At 37.2% G+C, this 18,656-nt stretch overlaps 1 protein-coding gene across 2 annotated transcripts in view; it reads left to right on the top strand.

Moving 5' to 3' along the window:
- LOC115220790 (limb region 1 protein homolog) overlaps positions 1 to 18,656 on the top strand; it is an 88,436-nt gene that overhangs the window by 35,026 nt on the left and 34,754 nt on the right. For both annotated transcript variants that reach the window (XM_036510512.1, XM_029790935.2), the window contains exon 2: positions 13,196 to 13,289. In XM_036510512.1, coding sequence (XP_036366405.1) covers positions 13,196 to 13,289 — 94 coding nt within the window. The remainder of the gene's footprint in view (positions 1 to 13,195; positions 13,290 to 18,656) is intronic.

The raw sequence follows: 18,656 nt of genomic DNA, 5'->3' as shown, positions 1-18,656 counted from the left end.
TTCTCTCAAGTATACCTGTCTATATTTATAGGCAATCATCTTGTCAGAATCTTTATAGAACTGAGTGATTGTCTATTATTACTGCTGTACTAATTACAACTAGGTTAATAGACATTACTTACATGCCGTGGTGTTGTCTATTCAGTATTTATGTCTGTGTAGTTCCTTGACTTCTCAAGTTTCTTTTACACAACATTTCAGTCAATCAATGTTGTTTTGTCAGTTATTAACATATTAATGTCCTTTTTCTTTCCTTCCGTTTTTATTTATTTTTCTCATGGGTTGTATAATAAGTCTTTGTTGTGCTATGAGATCTTTGGATTTTTCTGAGACAGATAGCTTTGTGTAAACACGGCACAGAGATTTAGTGACCTCGCAGTATATTGGACATAACAAACACACACACACATATGCATACACCCTTTACTTCCTTCAGAGAATAGGCCATTGACATTTTCTTCTATTGTTCTCAGCTCTAGTTTGTCTTTTCTGTGTCTCCCAGGTCTTGTTGGTTTTACACTGTCATTGAAGATTCCGTAACTTGGCTTTCCCCCCCCCCTAGGTAGGGTTGTTGGCCTCTGTTGATCTGTACTTATCCTATGTAGAGAAGTGGTTCTCAGTTGGGGTCCATATAACCCCTGAGGATCCGTATAGGATTTTGGGGATCCACAATTGTATTTTAAAGGCCTCTGAAAAAATTTTGCTTTCGATTTATGCATTGGTATATATTGTAAGAAACAGCTAGGTTTCTTTCTCTAATATTTTACATAGTTCAACCTACACAGGTTGAAGTATGAAAAACAAAATAGGAATTTTGGAAGAAGTATCTATAAACTAGTGTTTAAACATTGAATGGCTTTTTGGGGGTCTACCAAAGTAAAATAATAATCAAAGGGGTCCATAGATAAAAAATGGTTGAGAACCCCTGATTTTAGAGCCTATTAGAGTAGAAATGCTTCTCAGAAGAGAGGCAACAGAGTAAAAGGACGAGATTTAGTAGAAAGATGAATTACTTGATCAGTAAATTTACAAAGGAGGTACAAGGGAAGAAAGTTTAGCAAAGCAACAACCATGGAAGTATTTCTAGAATAAAGCGGCAATGTCTCAATGTTGAGAGAAAGGTTGAGGTTTAGTTGCTAAAACAGGACCAATAATGTTAAGAAATTTGCTTTTGAACTCGATCAAGAAGAGAAAGCACATATCATATCCTGATTAATCTGGTCATAATCTAGCTTTATAAGTCTGTACTTATTCTATCAGTCTCTTTTGCTGAATCGCTATGTTACTGGGATGTAAACAAACCAATGCTAATTGTCAAATGAGTGGGTGGGACAAACATAATCACACACACACAACTGGTTATATGTGTATATTTTTTTCTCTCCTTGTTTCTTTCTGTGTTTCTTTTCTGTGTATCTTTCTGTTGAAGAGCGTAGGCTCGAAACGTAAAAGACTGTTTTATTTCCATTCCTGAGTGCCATACTAATACAATTGTTTGTTTGTATTCCACCTGCCTTCGTCTTTTGTTTATTTTCATAAAGCTTCCCGTTATATATGTGTATATGCACGAACAGGGTTGTATGGTTGAGAAGTTGTTTCTCAGTCACACAGCTTTGGGTTCAGTCCCCTCTGCATGGCAACATGGCCAAGTGCCTTGTATGACCCTGGACTGACCAATGTCATGTGAAGGATTTTGTTAGTCAGAAACTGGAAGAAGTCTGTCATATATTTGTGTATGTGGCTGTGTAAATGTTCACCATCTGTGCTGAGCTATGGTTACATTCAGTGACATCACTATTTGCAGCTCCTGCATTCAGTGACATCACTATTTGCAGCTCCTGCATTCAGTGACATCACTATTTGCAGCTCACCTGCAAGCAGTGATGTTAGTGTTTGTTGACGTTTCCTGTCAATAAATTGTCAGTAAGCTCTTTGCTTTCAAATTCCTCTGGGAACAAAACATTCTTTGCTGGCAAGGTAAGGGCTGGTGACAGGAAAACCATCTGGTTGTGAAAGTTGTAGCTCAAATACCATCATATGAATCTTTCTTGCTTGGAAAAATAAATTTCAAATAAATGAATGAACAGATGATAAACCAATGTTGGGAAAATTGCTCAGAGATGCCATCTACATGAGCAATAGTTAAGCTTATGCTAAGATAGTTAATGAAGTATTAACTATTGTTTTTCATGTGGATGGCGTCTCTGGGTAATATTTTCTTCAGTGGTTTATTATTTTAGTAAATGTGTTAATTTTTATGTACATTTATTGTACATTATGTAGGCACAGCAGTGGCTGTGTGGCAAGAAATTAGTTTCCTAGCCACATTGTCCTAGGTTCAGTCCCATGGTCTGGTATGTTGGCCAAGTGTCTTCTACTGTAGACCCAGGCCAACCAAAGCCTTATGATTGGATGGAATCTGAAAGAAAACCACTGTGTGTATGTATATGTCTGTGTACACACACTCACACACACACTCACACACACACACACTCACTCACTCACACACACACACACACACACACACACACAATATATCTATGTATGTGTGTCTTTGATTTTGGCCTGCATCATCACCACTTGACAATGGGTGTTGGTTGGTTTATGTCCTTGTAATGTAATAGTTCCACAAAAGACTGACAGAATAAGTATTAGGGGTTGATTTGTTTAACTAAAACCCTTCAAAACAGTGCCCCAGTGTGGGTGCAATTGGAAAACTGAAACATGTAAATGATGAAAGCTAATTATGTTTTATGATTATCTTTCCACTATTTTGGTAAGTACATTACAGACTATACTTTGTTGAAGAGGTCTAATGAGAATGAAACCTGTCCAGAGATGTCTTCTGTACTTAATAAATATTATCGAAATAATATCAGCACATTCTGTGTAGTAGTTGGTGTTAGGCAGGGAATCTAGCCTCAGAAACTATGCCAAAAATTCAACATATGAGGCATGATCTATCAGCTTGTTTGGAAGGGTTGTAACTCTGAACAAGAACTAACTCAGGGCCATGACAAGTTGTTCAAACTTTGCCAGCATTGAAACCAGACATATGATGATGATGTCATTAAGCTGGTGTCATCTTTTCCTCAATGCATAATTGTTATTAATTAGCTTTTTGATATGCATTGTATTAAATGTGTTAATACCAGTTGCATGTGGTGGTGGTTTGTTGTAGGGTGTGCTATCATGTTGAATCTACTTCTCTGGCATGAAAAAAAATGTATAAATTTTGTGTTATTTCTGTATATAATCTGTATTATTAGATTCAAAAGCAAATTATGCCTGGATTGTATCATGATATGATATGTTCTTTCTCTCCTTGATTGAGTTCAGAAGCAGATTTCTAACATTATTGGTCCTGTTTTGGCAGCTAAACTTAACCTTTCTCTCAATGTTGAGACATTGTTGCTTTATCTCTATTCTATAAATACTTCCATGGTTGTTGTTTTGCCAAATTTTCTTCCCTTGTACTTTATAAATTTACCAATCAAGTAATTCATCTTTCTGCTAAATCTCATCCTTTTATTGGGTCATCCCGTAAATAATGTGATTTTTTTCATACTTCTTTTATTTGTCAAAATTAAGACATAGTACCTTTTTAATCTAAAATATACTCTCCTTCATTTTCTACAATACTCTTCCATCTATCTGGTAGACTTGCAAGGCCCCCCCCCCCTCTTCCAAAATTCACTTTCCCATGATGAAAAATACTCCTCCAGCACTGTTCTGATCTCGTCTACAGAATTCATATTTTTTCTGTCCAAATGATTTTGAAGACTGCAGAATAAATAATAATTAGATGGGGCAATGTCCAGCAAATATGGTGGATGGGGCATCATTTCTCGTTCAAACTTCTCCAGCCTTTGAAAAGTTATCCTCGCTGTATGTGGCTGAGCATTATCCTGATGGAAGAACACCTTTTGTCTTGAAACCAGAGATGGTTGTTTTGCTTCTAGTGCTGACTTAAGCAACTCAAGCTGCTCACTATAGATCTCCTTTGTTATCATTTGTGTTGGGTTTAAAAGTTCAAGGTGGACTAAACCTTTCATATCCCACCACACAGATAACACCTTATGTGGGTGAAGACCTTCTTTAGCCTGGTGTGCTGGTGTTTCTCCTTTCCCTACCCACTGTTATCGGCACTTGACATTTTTATAGAGAATCCGTTTCTCGTCACCAGTCACTATTCGGTGCAAAAAAGGTTCATTTGTGAGACGTGACAGCAAAGATTACACATTCACTCTCTGCATGTGATTAAACTCAGAAAATTTGTGAGGAACCCAGTGACCCAATTTGCTGACTTTTCTGATGGCACATGAATGTCAATGAACAGTTGAATGACCAAATCCAAGCCTCTCTGCTAGTTCCTCAACAGTTACAATGGAATTTAGTTTCACCAGGATGTCTTTGTCAAGCTCTACATAGCTTCTAGGCTGTAATTCCTAGCTTGGAATTTCTGGAACCACCATTGACACTGGCTTACGCCTATTGTCTGATTCCCATATACTGCATTAATTTTCCTGCACTTTCCGTTGCATTATTACTTCTATTGAACTCATAAAGCAAAATATGCCGAATATACTCCTTTGTCACTTCCATTATAGCTTTGAAAAAATAACTGTTAAAATTGAACTGCACTCTTCAAAACTTGCACTAAGAATAAGGACAAGGTAAAATTACTATTTTTATAGCAAATTGATGCAGGTAGTTTATCTTGTCCCCTTCCGATTTTTAGTTCATGCAATTGAAAAACTGCATTATTTATGGGATAACCTAATACTTTGTTGTTCCCTCCTTTAAGAAGTGTTTCTCCCCTAATTTCTCTCCATGAGCTTCTTGTCTTGTGGCACTTAATCTCTTCCTTCTTGTTTTTTCTTAGATAAATATGATCTTAATGCTTTCAAATTTTGCATTGATTGTTTTTCTGATTGTTGGAGGCAACTTCTCATTAAATTAAAATAAAATTTTCCTTTCCATTTCTTTTGTAACTCCCAACATGCTTAATTGTTTGCTTGAGGGCTGTTCTATCATTGGTTGCTTGCTGCCGTGTTGGGAATAACTTCCAATAATAATAATAAAAAAGAAAAAAGGGAAATTGAATTTACCGTCTTTGGTAAATATGCCCTTGGTTAACACTAAAATATACAGAGCGGTTGTGTTACATTAGTGTTGTGGTGGTGGTGAAAATGGTAGTTGTCATGGTAGTAGTTGTGGTGTTGGTAGTTGCTGTGGTAGTTGTAGTGTTGGTAGTTGTGGTGTTGGTAGTTGTGGTGTTGGTAGTTGTGGTGTTGGTAGTTGTGGTGTTGGTAGTTGTGGTGTTGGTAGTTGTCATGGTAGTAGTTGTGGTGTTGGTAGTTGTGGAGGTGGTAGTAGTTGTTGTGATTCTTCACATCTCTGTAACTTAGGTGGTTTGGCAAAAGGGACCAGTAGAATAAGGAGCTGACTTTAAAAAAAAAAACAGTGTGATCAATTTATTCAACCAAAAACCTTTCAAGGAGGTACTCCAGCATGGTCACAGTTCAATGGCTGAAATAAGTAGCCCCTGCTGGGGCATTACCTTGAAGTATTTTTAGTTGAATGAATCACCCTCAGTACTTTTTATTTTTTAATGCTGGAGCATATTTTATTGGGTTCTTTTTGACGAACTGCTAAGTTATGGGGGAATAACGTTTTTTATAATTATAATTAAATTTATAATTAAAATGTTATTAGGAATTATATTAAAAGGTTTTTGAAATATTTTGTATTTTATAAAAGTATAACCAGTAAAATCTTGCATGGACCCTGGTTGAGAACCACTGATTTAAAGGGCCCCTGGTTGTTGAAATTATTGTGATTATTTAGGCCTAGTTCAGCAATGGTCAAGTAATCCAGCCATGATTAGCTGGTCCTTTGTTTAGAATATAAAACAGTAGTGCAATTTAAGGGAGATTTGACTATTATTTCTATCAAATAATTATACAGGGGCCCTGTAGTAATCATATTAAAATTAATTATAGTAAACTGGTTATGTGGAATTTACACCCATAATTATTTAGAAATTGTTGTATATTACGAAGGAATGTACATGAAAGTTAATTTATTACTTGGTGTCAATTTTGTTGTTCATTTCTCCCTGTACAGATTGTTTCATATAATTCTTGATATAAATATCAAGAATTATATCAAAGACCAGGATAATTTGCAGTTGTTTAGCATTCTTGTCTCTCTCTTTCTCCCTCCCTCCCTCTCTCACACACACACACACACACACACATTGGGCTTCAACAATGTTTTTCTATCTGCCAAATTCACTCACAAAGCATTGGTTGGTCTGGGGCTACAGTAGAAAATACTTGTCCCCAGGTCCCTTGCAGTGGGATTGAACCTAAAACCACATCGTTGCAAAGTGAGTTTTTTTTTTTTTTAGCCACACTGCCATGCCTATTCATTTAAATCTTATATTCAAACAGTGTTGTAATCTCAGAAAGGAAACGTTTGTATCCAATTAGTTCGGCAAGCTCGATTTCTCGGGGAAATATATCCACAACAGCAGCACAATCTGATGGGGGAAAATATTTGAGGATGCAATATAGTGATAGTGGTGATAGTAGTAGTATATGTAATAGTAGTAGTAGCAGCAGCAGCTGTAGTAGTTTTTAGGAAATAAAAGAGAGAGATTTTAGTTTGAAATTCTTCCAAGCGTTTTCAGATGTTTAGAAATTTTACTTTAGATTAATAATTTAGTTTAAAATTCTGTTTAATGTTTGTGGAATGTCTGAAATTTGCTTGTTTCCCAGTTTGGCATTGATTCAAAGTGCACAGTTTTAAGACGAGATAAAATTGTCAGGTTTATAATTTAGGATGTAATCTTATAGAGATCTCAGCAGAGCTAAGTTGTCAGGGAATTGAGCTTACTGCTTCAGAAGCTTCAATACTATCTTCTTATCATTTCCATTTACTAGATATCTCTGAAGAGTACTTGGATCATTTGGCAAACCAAGAAGATACTTTTTAATTCATTGGTAAAGCTACTTCCATTGAGATTGCTTAACCCTTTCAATAGTATCTGATCTGAAACTGCCTCTCATTTCATTCATGATACAATGTTCTTGTTTTAAACTGATATGAATTAAAACCCATCAAAATTTTATGCTAATTTATGTTCCAAACAGCAGGTTAATAATAGCAAAGTTATTTTACTAAATTCTTTATTATTTTGTGGAGGGGCGTGGCTTAGTGGCTAGGGTGTCAGCATCATGATTGTAAGATTGTGGTTTCGATTCCTGGACCGGGCGACGCGTTGTGTTCTTGAGCAAAACACTTCATGTCACGTTGCTCCAGTCCACACAGCTGGTAAAAATGAGTAACGCTGCAATGGACTGGCGTCCCGTCCAGCTGGGGAACATACGCCATTGAAACTGGGAAACTGGGCCCATGAGCCTGGCTAGGCTTTAAAAGGGCGCATTTATTTATTTTTTTATTTTATGAATTTATTTTATAAAAGTTATTTTAGGTGCAGGTGTTGTAGTGTAGTAAGAAGTTTGCTTCTTGCTACCACATGATTCTGGGTTCAATCCCATTTTGTGACATCTTGGCTAAGTGTCTTCTGCTCTGTGTGTGTGTGTGTGTATATATATATATATATATATATATATATATATATATAAGCACTGAGGTTGATTCATTCAACTAAAAATTCTTCAAAGTGGTTCTCCAGCAGTCTAATGACCGAAACAAATAAACTAGTTATTCTCTAAATTCTTTGTTCTTAAATTGACTGAAACAAGGGCAGTGTAGTTTAACCGAAATATGGTAACAAAATGGTTAAGGAAGAAGGAAAAAAATAACTAGAAAATGACATGGATTTCACAACTGCTAACTTAATTCCCAGCAAGCCATGTGACCCAGTTTCGGTTTCCTTCCAACTCCATTTCACAACACTTTTTAAGTCGCTGGAGGATATTGAGGAAAACACAAACACATCACAAACACCTCCATCTGTAGAGTAGAAGTTAATCTCTCAACCTTGCGTGTGCTTATGTAATAGGAAAATCTGTACAAAGACTGTTATCTTGCTGTTATCATTGAATCTAGTTGTATGACAGCACCGGCTTTAGTAGAGCAGGAATGATATTGGCAGCAGCAGAGCTGATGCTTTATTATGTGGTGGTAGTAAGCTTTGGTAATCTTTGATAAATGTTGTCAATGGAGACTATACGTTTTTGTGGTTGTTTGTATTATGCATGTTATTAATGAAGATATGAAAGATGAAACTACAGCTAAACAGTATTCTTGTATTTATTCAGCGTTATCTTTCATTTGCTTAATGATTATTCTCCTTCCAGGATTGAGTAGTTTTTAATCATTATTTCATGTGTAAAAAGTATGTGCGTGCGTGTATAGATATGTATATATGTCATATGTGTCTGTGTACATTACACACACACATGCACATTAATCAAAGTTTACAGCATTATATATCCATCATGGCCAATCTTGCCAATTGGTTTTGTACTAGGGGTTCAACAACAGTGTGTTAGGTTACAGTCTGATTATGTGACCTTGTGCTTTTCAGGATGGCAATTATGGAATGAAATATGGCAACTGCCATATGAGTGCATATTTTTTCTGACTTATAGATTTTTAGACTGTGTGTGTGTGTGTGTGTGTGTATGTGTGTATATATATATGTATGTGTGTGTGTATATATATATGTGTGTATGTATATATATATATATGTGTATATATGTGTGTGTATATATGTGTGTGTATAAAAATACAGAATGGGACAAGAACACAAAACACCCGGACAGCTAGGTGATATAAAAATGGGACAACAAAACATCCAGATAGACGATACAAAGAAAACAAGGATGGGTCATTCAAGCTTTTCTTTCCTCAGTCGAGTTCCAGATTATCTTTGCAATTTCGGCTGATTATACTCGTGATTGCTCCAATCTGGCCAGCCCCAAGGAAAAACTAAGCTAAGAGCATTAGATTCCTAGGAAGAAAGCAGTGAATGTATACAAAAACAAGGACAGAAAAAAACAGACAATGTTACAGACTCAAGGAGAAACATTGCTAATGGTCTCTTTATAATCTGGCAACTACAGGAGAAATATTTAGCAAAAAGTAAACCACTGTGCTTAGCATTTGTTGACCCAGAGACAGCCTTTGACAGGGTGCATCAATTCCTCATGTATGCCAGCACCGCCTCGACTGGCTTCCGTGCCGGTGGCACATAAAATACACCAATCTGACCGTGGCCGTTGCCAGCCCCGCCTGGCACCTGTGCAGGTGGCATGTAAAAAGCACCCACTACACTCACGGAGTGGTTGGCGTTAGGAAGGGCATCCAGCTGTAGAAACATTGCCAAATTAGACTGGAGCCTGGTGCAGCCTTCTGGCTTCCCAGAACCCCGGTCGAACCGTCCAACCCATGCTAGCATGGAGAACGGACGTTAAACGACGACGACGACTGGTGACTGCGAATGCTGGGAGTAGATAAATGGCTAGTGAAAGCTGTTCAAACAATGTACGAGGATGCTGTTAGCAAAGTGAGATTTAACAATAAGTACAGCAATGAATTAAGTGTGCAGGTAGGAGTTCATCAAGGTTTAGTTATTAGTCCCCTCTTATTTAATGGAGGACTTCAAGACTGGTTGCCTATGGGAACTACTTTATGCTGATGACTTTGTTCTTATAGCTGTGTAAACAAAACTGGGAATCAAAGGGTCTTAAAGTTAATTTAGCAACCATGTTCTAATTAGCCAGAAAACAGAACACTATTCCCTTTGGGTAAATGGCTCTGTTCCATTTGTAGACAAGGTGTAAGTAGAAATTCTATATGGTATGCTCAGTGCAAACTATGGACGCAGAAGAGGCACAGTGGAATTACAGGAAGGTTAACAGAGAAAATAGAATTTGTTTGTGGTAGATTTACAGGAGCAATAAATAATAAAGGCACATGGGAAATAGATGCTTTGAAATGCTCAGGTGGCTCCCTAGAAATAGGAGATAGTTTCTGTTATCTAGGTGACCTAATTAGCAGTGGAGGAGGATGCTCTGAAAGTATAGTTGCTGGAATACGAATTGGTTGGAGAAAGTTCAGAGAACTTTTATACTTCTGTTGGTAACAAAAGGCCTCTCTCACAGAATGAAAGGTAGATTGTATGATGCCTGCATACAAACAGCAATGCTACATAGCTGTGAAACTTGGGCTGTGAATGCAGAAAACATGTAAAGACTTTAAAGAAATGAAACAAGTATCCCCCAATGCGTGTGCAGTGTCAGTGTACATATACAACAGAGAAAAATTGAGCATAAGAGACATTAGATGTGATGTGCAGGAGAGAAGACTGTGTTGGTATGATTGTGTGATGTGGATGGATGAGGACAGCTGTATAAATAAGTGAAATTGCTAAATGTGGAAGAAGCCTGTGGAAGAGGTAGACCTAGAAAGATGTGGGACATAGTGGTGAAGACTGACCTCAAGATGTTGATCCTCTCAGAGTAGATGAAAGGGGACCAAGATGAATAGCAATATGCTGCGCTTGAGAAGACCCATCCATCTCAGCAGAATTGATTTTCTGTCAAGCCTTCCCAACAACTCAACCCCTGGCACCCACGCTTCCATTAGTTTTCTATGTGACCTATTTTCTTCTACTCTGAACTGAAATCCTTTGTGTCCAACTCATTCCCTGTCTCTAATCATGTCATACTGTATTCACTCGGTGCACTTACCTACACATCCACCTCTTCCCCTATTTCATCTCATATTCATGTTGTGCCTGGACCTTGCATCTCTTTCTCTCTCACTTTTCCCTTCTATCATAGTCTCTTATTCCTCCATTCTGTCCCCTGTTCAGTTGAAGGGTCTTATCTTGCAGGTACTTGGCAATCTTATCAGAGCTGGTGTCACGTAAAAAATACCCAGTACACTCTTCAGGGTTGTTGGTGTTAGAAAAGGCATTCAGCTGTAGAAACCATGCCAAAGCAGACATGGAACCCAGCAAAGCCCTCCGACTTGTCTGTCCTTGTCAGACCCATCCACCCCATGCCAGCAAGGGTAAAAGAACATTAAATGATGATGATGATATATATCTATTTATTTAAAAGATGCCAGTGGTGGGTGAATTGTGTAGAGTTTAATTGAATATTAAAAAGCAATAAAATGAAAGCCAGGAGCTTCTAAGTAATTACTTGTCCCCTACAACATAGCAACAACTCTTCTTTGCAAAACTTTATAATAGAGGCCCTCATAGTTTTTGACCCAAGTTTTTGGACACAGCCACATAACTACAAGTTAAGGCATGTGGCTTAGCGGTTAGGGTATTTGGCTCACGATCATAAGGTTGTGAGTTCAATTCCTGGTGATGCGTTGTGTCTTTAGCATTTCACATTGCTCCAGTCCACTCAGCTGGCAAAAATGTGTAATTCCTGCATTTCAAAGGGCCAGCCTTGTCACACTCTGTGTCATGCTGAATCTCCCCGAGAACTACTTTGTGTATATGTGTCTATGGAGTGCTCAACCACTTGCACGTTAATTTCACAAGTAGGCCGTAATGTTGATCAGATCAACTGGAACCCTCGTCATCGTAATATGAATTGATAAGCATCACATTTGACAGAATAATCTGAATGCTAAAGGGTTAAACCATGGCCAAACCATTTTTTTTTTTAATAATCCAGGAATAGTGTGCCCTGAGCACATTATTCAATCTACCATTTTCCTTAAAAATGGTAGAATATGGTTTGGGAGACATTTAACTGATGTTACTGGCAGTTTGAGTAATGACCATATAGAGACTTGCTCATTGGTTTGTATGACTGTTGAAGCTAATGGTTACTTCTCAGCTCAATATTAGGTACTTAGATGTTGAGGGGCTATCTAAACCAATGTTTCTCCACCATTTTCTTTCACCTATGGGCCCTTTTGATTTCTGTTTTCCTCAGATGGACCTTCGTAACCATTCAATGTTTAACATATCAATCTTATATTTTTATAATTAAATATTATTAGAAATTGTATATAAAAGAATAGAATATTTTGTGTACTGTAGAAGTAAAACCAATCTATTGCATGTAAATTTTAACAAAATCTTGCAGGGACCCCTAAGGGTCATGTGGACCCCAGTTGAAAACCATTGATTTAAACAGTCCACTAGGACCACAAAGTTGCTGCTCAAAGATGTTCTAACCATAACTATCCCATCTTTATTTAGCATAGTGTACCTAGAAAAACATTAGCCATTATGTCCTTCCCTTCCTTGTTTGTTGTTCTTGAGCCTTATCCTTAGGTCAGCTGTGATCCAGCGAACTGGTGACCAAAGATGTTCCAACTGCAACTACTACTTCTCTGAAGCACAGAGAATCTAGAAATACATTAGTCAATATGTCCTTCCTTGTTGTTCTTTAACCCCAGCTGTGGTCCAGCAGACCTATGATGAAAAGCATTATAGCTGTGATCATCCCATTATTTTTGGAGTTTCTAGATCTATACTATGTAATGTACTTTCGTTTTTAAGATTAGTAGTGTGTGTAAGTTGAGGAAATGAGTATTTGGCTGCTATTTCTAGTAAATAGTGTCTGTACAGAGCAGTGATTCTCAACCATTCTTTATGAACCGCTTTGATTATTATTTTATTTTGGTAGACTCCCATAGCCATTCACTGTTTAAAATCTAGTTTTATAAATGCAAGTTTCAAAATTCCTATTTTGTTATTCACACATAAACTTGTGTAGGTTGAACTATGTAAAACATTAGAGAAAGAAACCTGGCTGTTTCTTGTAATATATACTTTATATCAAAAATTTATTCAGGGGTCCTTAAACTACTCCTTTGGATCTCCAATTTATTTTGTTATGATGGATCCCTAGAAATCTTATATGAACCCCCATGGGTCATATGGACCCCAGTTGAGGCTTCCTGGTTTGCTTCTAAAATTGCTGTGTCGTAACCTTTTAGCAATTTGAACCAGTCATATCCAGCCAAAATATTCTACCCGTTTTATGCTGATACTGGCCAAATCTAGTCTCTCACATCTACCTTACAATCTCAGTGTAAAAATAAACAATCATGTCATCGAAATCTTGAGGCCAGAAGCTAATGCATGGCTAATTCAAAACAATGTGAATAAATAAGCAATATATTTGACAGTAATCTGAATACTAAAGGATAATAACTATCCTTTTTTCTTATATTCCAGATATTTCTGCTGCTATCAGTTCTATTGATACTACTGTCCTATGTTGGGATCCAGTTGATCAGGAAAAAACCTGACACTGATGAGTGCTATACCGGTAAGTCTTTTTTTTTGTTGTCTTTCTTTTCATGAATAGGTGGGGGCTCGTATTTTTGGTGAGAGTATGAGAGGGTCAGTTGATGGTTGTGGCAGTTCATAACTGACTGAAGTTAGTTTGTCAGGGTGGGGTTATCTATTTGAGAGGGAATCGGTGAAAACAAGTGTTGATAATTGTCATCATAATTGCCATCATCATCGTCATCACCATAATTGCCATCATCGTCATCACCATAATTGCCATCATCACCATAATTGCCATCATCACCATAATTGCCATCATCACCATAATTGCCATCATCACCATAATTGCCATCATCACCATAATTGCCATCATCACCATAATTGCCATCATCACCATAATTGCCATCATCACCATAATTGCCATCATCACCATAATTGCCATCATCACCATAATTGCCATCATCACCATAATTGCCATCATCACCATAATTGCCATCATCACCATAATTGCCATCATTATCATAATTGCTATCATCAACATAATTCCCATCATCATATGATTGCATCATAATTGCCATCATCATCGTCGTCATAATTGCCATCATCGTCATCATAATTGCCATCATCATTGTCATAATTGCCATCATCATTGTCATAATTGCCATCATCATTGTCATAATTGCCATCATCATTGTCATAATTGCCATCATCATTGTCATAATTGCCATCATCATTGTCATAATTGCCATCATCATTGTCATAATTGCCATCATCATTGTCATAATTGCCATCATCATTGTCATAATTGCCATCATCATCATAATTGCCATCATCATCATCATAATTGCCATCATCGTCATCATAATTGCCATCATCGTCATCATAATTGCCATCATCGTCATCATAATTGCCATCATCGTCATCATAATTGCCATCATCGTCATCATAATTGCCATCATCATCATAATTGCCATCATCATCATAATTGCCATCATCATCATAATTGCCATCATCATCATAATTGCCATCATCATCATAATTGCCATTATCACCATAATTCCCATCATCACCATGATTGCGTCATAATTGCCATCATCATTGTCATAATTGCCATCATTGTCATAATTGCCATCATCATTGTCATAATTGCCATCATCATTGTCATAATTGCCATCATCATTGTCATAATTGCCATCATCATTGTCATAATTGCCATCATCATTGTCATAATTGCCATCATCATTGTCATAATTGCCATCATCATTGTCATAATTGCCATCATCATTGTCATAATTGCCATCATCATCGTCACCGTAACTGTCTTCCTCATCACCATTGTTATCATCATCATCATTATCATCATTGTGATCATCGTGATCATCATCGTAATTATCGTCATCATCATCGTAATTATCATCATCGTAATTATCATCATCGTAATTATCATCATCATCATCATCGTAATTGTTATCATCATTGTCATCATGTTATTCAATGGTAAAGTGGGAGGAATTGGTCATGGAAAAGAAATTTTCCAGATATTTAATATAGATGGCAATAAGAGAGAGAGACAGAGCAAGCTAGCTCTTAGGGCCCATTCTCAATCTTTTTAGTTTGTGATATACTAACTTAAATTGTGTTTTAATTATTGTAGGTTTAGTGATTATAATGTATATACCTACAAAACCCCGAAGAAACTGTTAAGGGCCTGTGCTTAGCCCCAGTTTTATAATAAGCAGATGAAAGATAAATCTTTTCTCCTCTCCATGGGTAGGAGTCTGATCTATTGCAAATGATTTAGTTTATTTCCTTGACATCCAGATGAACTGGGAGCCATGAGCAATAAAGGTTTCTACACAGAAATGCATTGAAATGCTTGCAGTGGATTTGAACACTTGGCTTTTGAGCAGCTAGTCCAATAGTTATTCACTTCTGGTGAATAGAGAGTGGACTCGTTTGGAGGGAGTGAATTTGAGAGAAACCTGCTTCTGTAGAAGAAAGAGTGATCCAAGTGTTTAACATTTTGTATAGTTTCGCTATGATTATTTCTATCTTGTGCTAGTGTCACAATAGCTACATTTGGTACACACCTGGGCTCTACACCTGTTTCTGCACTCTGTCCATGTGTGAGTTCCATTCTTGGTTCACTTTTAGTTCATTTCTAGCTCCACTTTTGGTTCCATACGTAGTTTTAGTGGCTGAAACCATTATCCAATGTATGGAAAATGTTAGTTTTGTTGTTCTACTAATTCCTTACTATTAACCTCTCATGACCTACACCAGGAGAGGGTCAAATTTGATTGATGTCCAAGAAATTAAGATTATATATAAACTGTTGTACTTTCTCTCTCTCCTCCTGTTTTGCTGTTTAGTAGTGTTTGAGGTTAGCTAAGTGCTGACTAGAAGCTTGTGTATAAGGTAGAGGATATACTACTGGCTGACTTTGTTAGTCACTTGATAAGAATTGAAGGACTTCCTTTCTTTAATGATGCCATGAATTATTTGGTCGTCTCAGTGCCTGGCAGTAGAAGAAATGTATTTCCTCTCTAAAGCTGGTCTCTATGGAAATGCACTTGTACCACTTTTCAATGCCATTGGTGATGGGCTCTTTATAGGTAATGTCTAAGTGCCTGTGCTGTCTTTACTGGTGATAACTGGGTTAGTGTTTCAGATGGATGCTGAGAATGGCTGTGTTCCCCTTAGTGCTAGCAGCTGGGTGACTCTGTTTTACTGGAAACAACTGTGCAACTCTTTTAAGTACCTGTTTGTATGTGTATGTATCTTTCCCTTACTGGTGGCGACTGTGTGCGTGTATCCTTTACTGGTGGCCACTAGATGTGTGTCTGTTCATACTGGACGAGTGACACTCTCCCATGTAGGTGACCTCAGGGTGAATGATCTCATGCAAGTGGCTTCTGGACAAGTGTTCCCTCTAATGAAGTTGTCTTCTTGGTAAGTTTTAGATAAGAAGCTATTGGTACCCAGTCCTTGAAATAATGTTCTCATAAATGTGTATTATGTCTTATATATTTTTTCAATGGTTTAGTTAGAAAAAGAAAATGGTTCAGTTAGAAAAAAGAAAGTGGTTTAGTTAGAAAAAGAAAATGCTCTTTACATGGCTTTTTAAGCAAGTGGGTGAAAGTTATCCACAAATTGCAAACTTGGTCTAAATGCTTGCAATATATGGGCTCTGCTAAAGGCCAAGTGTTGATGTTGAACTGAATGTTTATGTCCACCATCCAAACACCTCTTAAGAATAAAGTGTACATAATGAAATTTTGATTAAGATTTAGTTTAGTTGACAGGAATATTGTGCAAGGGCCTGTCCTTGAAATATTAGGATCCATTCGATTTACAGCTCATAAATTTTGTGACAAATCTTATTAAAAATCTTGTATACATTTATCATCGTCATCATCATTGTTTAATATCTGCTTTTATCTGCTTTCCATGTTAGCATGGATTGGATGGCTGTTGTGAAATCCACTGTCTACTGTGGTATGGTTTTTACAGCTGGATGTCCTTCTTAACACCAACCACTTTACAGAGTGTATTGGGTGCTTCTTTTCATGGTGCCAACACCACTGAGGTCACCAAGTAACTTGCAAGACAAGATCTCTTGATGACTGGGACAGTGGTGTGATATTGAGGGAGGTGGCTTTATGCTTTATGTTGAGAGGTTAAAGTATGATGGAGGGACAGAAATACGTGTCTTGCTGAAGAAGAGATATATATTTTCCCCAGATGGGAAGAGAGAAAGAGATTGTGAAGGTGTACTCTCAAGGCACAAGTGGAATATAGTAGAAAATAGGGATAAGAGATCAAAAAGTGTGCAGAATATATGTGTGTGTACACACACACACATACTGTTGTGTGGGAGTTTTGTTGCCTACATTGGTGGGTAGCCCCTGGTTGTTCTGGTGTTGTAGTGGAAAGGGGCCCAAAAAATCTACAGAATTGCTTCACTTCCTGATCAGATATTGACTCCTACATTCATATGTGGAGAAAAGCAGCACCCTCGACAAACAAGTGAATACCCTAATAAAAGAAAAAAAAAGACCCTGTTCAATCATAAACGACCATGGCATTCTACCTAGAAAGTTACCCATCAAGGCACAAGTCTGGGCAAGATTGTTTATGGATGACCAGCAGTTGCCCATGCATACTCAGCTCTCTTTTCCACACCATCGATGTTATCCAAGGGAAAGGCAAAGGCTGATACAGCTTGGTGCCAGTGACGTCGCAACTCATTTTTACAATTGAGTGAACTGGAGCAATGTGAAATAAAGTGTCTTGCTCAAGAACACAACATACAGCCCAGTCCAGGAATCAAACTCTCTACCTCATGACTGTGAATCTGATGCTCTGACCATTGAGCCATGCACCTTCACATTCACATGCCCTTATATATATATATATATATATATATATATATATATATAAAACATTATTGGTGAATTGAAGAAATGGAGCTGAACGCAGATTGAACAGAAAACGTTTTATTTCATTCTACACGTGTTTCGAAAGGCACAAATTACCAAAATCCGATTGAATAATGGGACCATATTGTGTCTTTCTCTTCAGGAAGAAAAAAGGAAATCCGTTGGAAAAACAAAAACAGAACAGAGGCAGAGCAAAAAACAAATCGAACTGTGCTCCTAAGAGGAGCACAGTTCGATTTGTTTTTTGCTCTGCCTCTGTTCTGTTTTTGTTTTTCCAACGGATTTCCTTTTTTCTTCCTGAAGAGAAAGACACAATATGGTCCCATTATTCAATCGGATTTTGGTAATTTGTGCCTTTCGAAACACGTGTAGAATGAAATAAAACGTTTTCTGTTCAATCTGCGTTCAGCTCCATTTCTTCAATTCACCAATAATGTTTTAAATTCAATTATCCGCACCAACGCACGGTTGCAACGCCAGATGGTTGTACCTCCAACCGTGCTGTTCACTGCTGTGATTTTTGCTACTAAGGTATCGGTTAAACTTTTGATTAATCTACTACAAGATTATTCATCTTTCTATTTCACATAATATATATATATATATATATATATATAATATATATATATATATATATATATAAAATGGAGCTTGAAGGGGATCCAGCTGTAGGAACCATGCCAAAGAAGATATAGAACCTGCTGGAGCTTTCTGGCTCCTCTGTTCTTGTCAAACCATCCAACCAAGTCAGCATGAAAAGAATGATGGTAAATGATAATGATGATATACATTTTTATATGTATATCTATATAATCAAAACTCCAATCTCAGAAACTATTTGTTGAAGTGCATTACACTAATGGCCCTTCCTTTCAGCACCTGTCTCCCTACCATCCACCTGTCTTGCTAAGTAACTCCTGTCTAGCTTTATGTAATTGCTACCTCACTGTCTATATGTACAT

This window comes from Octopus sinensis, linkage group LG17 (genome assembly GCF_006345805.1).
Source record: "Octopus sinensis linkage group LG17, ASM634580v1, whole genome shotgun sequence".
In the NCBI taxonomy this organism is placed as follows: domain Eukaryota; kingdom Metazoa; phylum Mollusca; class Cephalopoda; order Octopoda; family Octopodidae; genus Octopus; species Octopus sinensis.
Note: the sequence above shows the minus strand (reverse complement) of the source record. Positions and strands in the feature narration are given on the sequence as shown.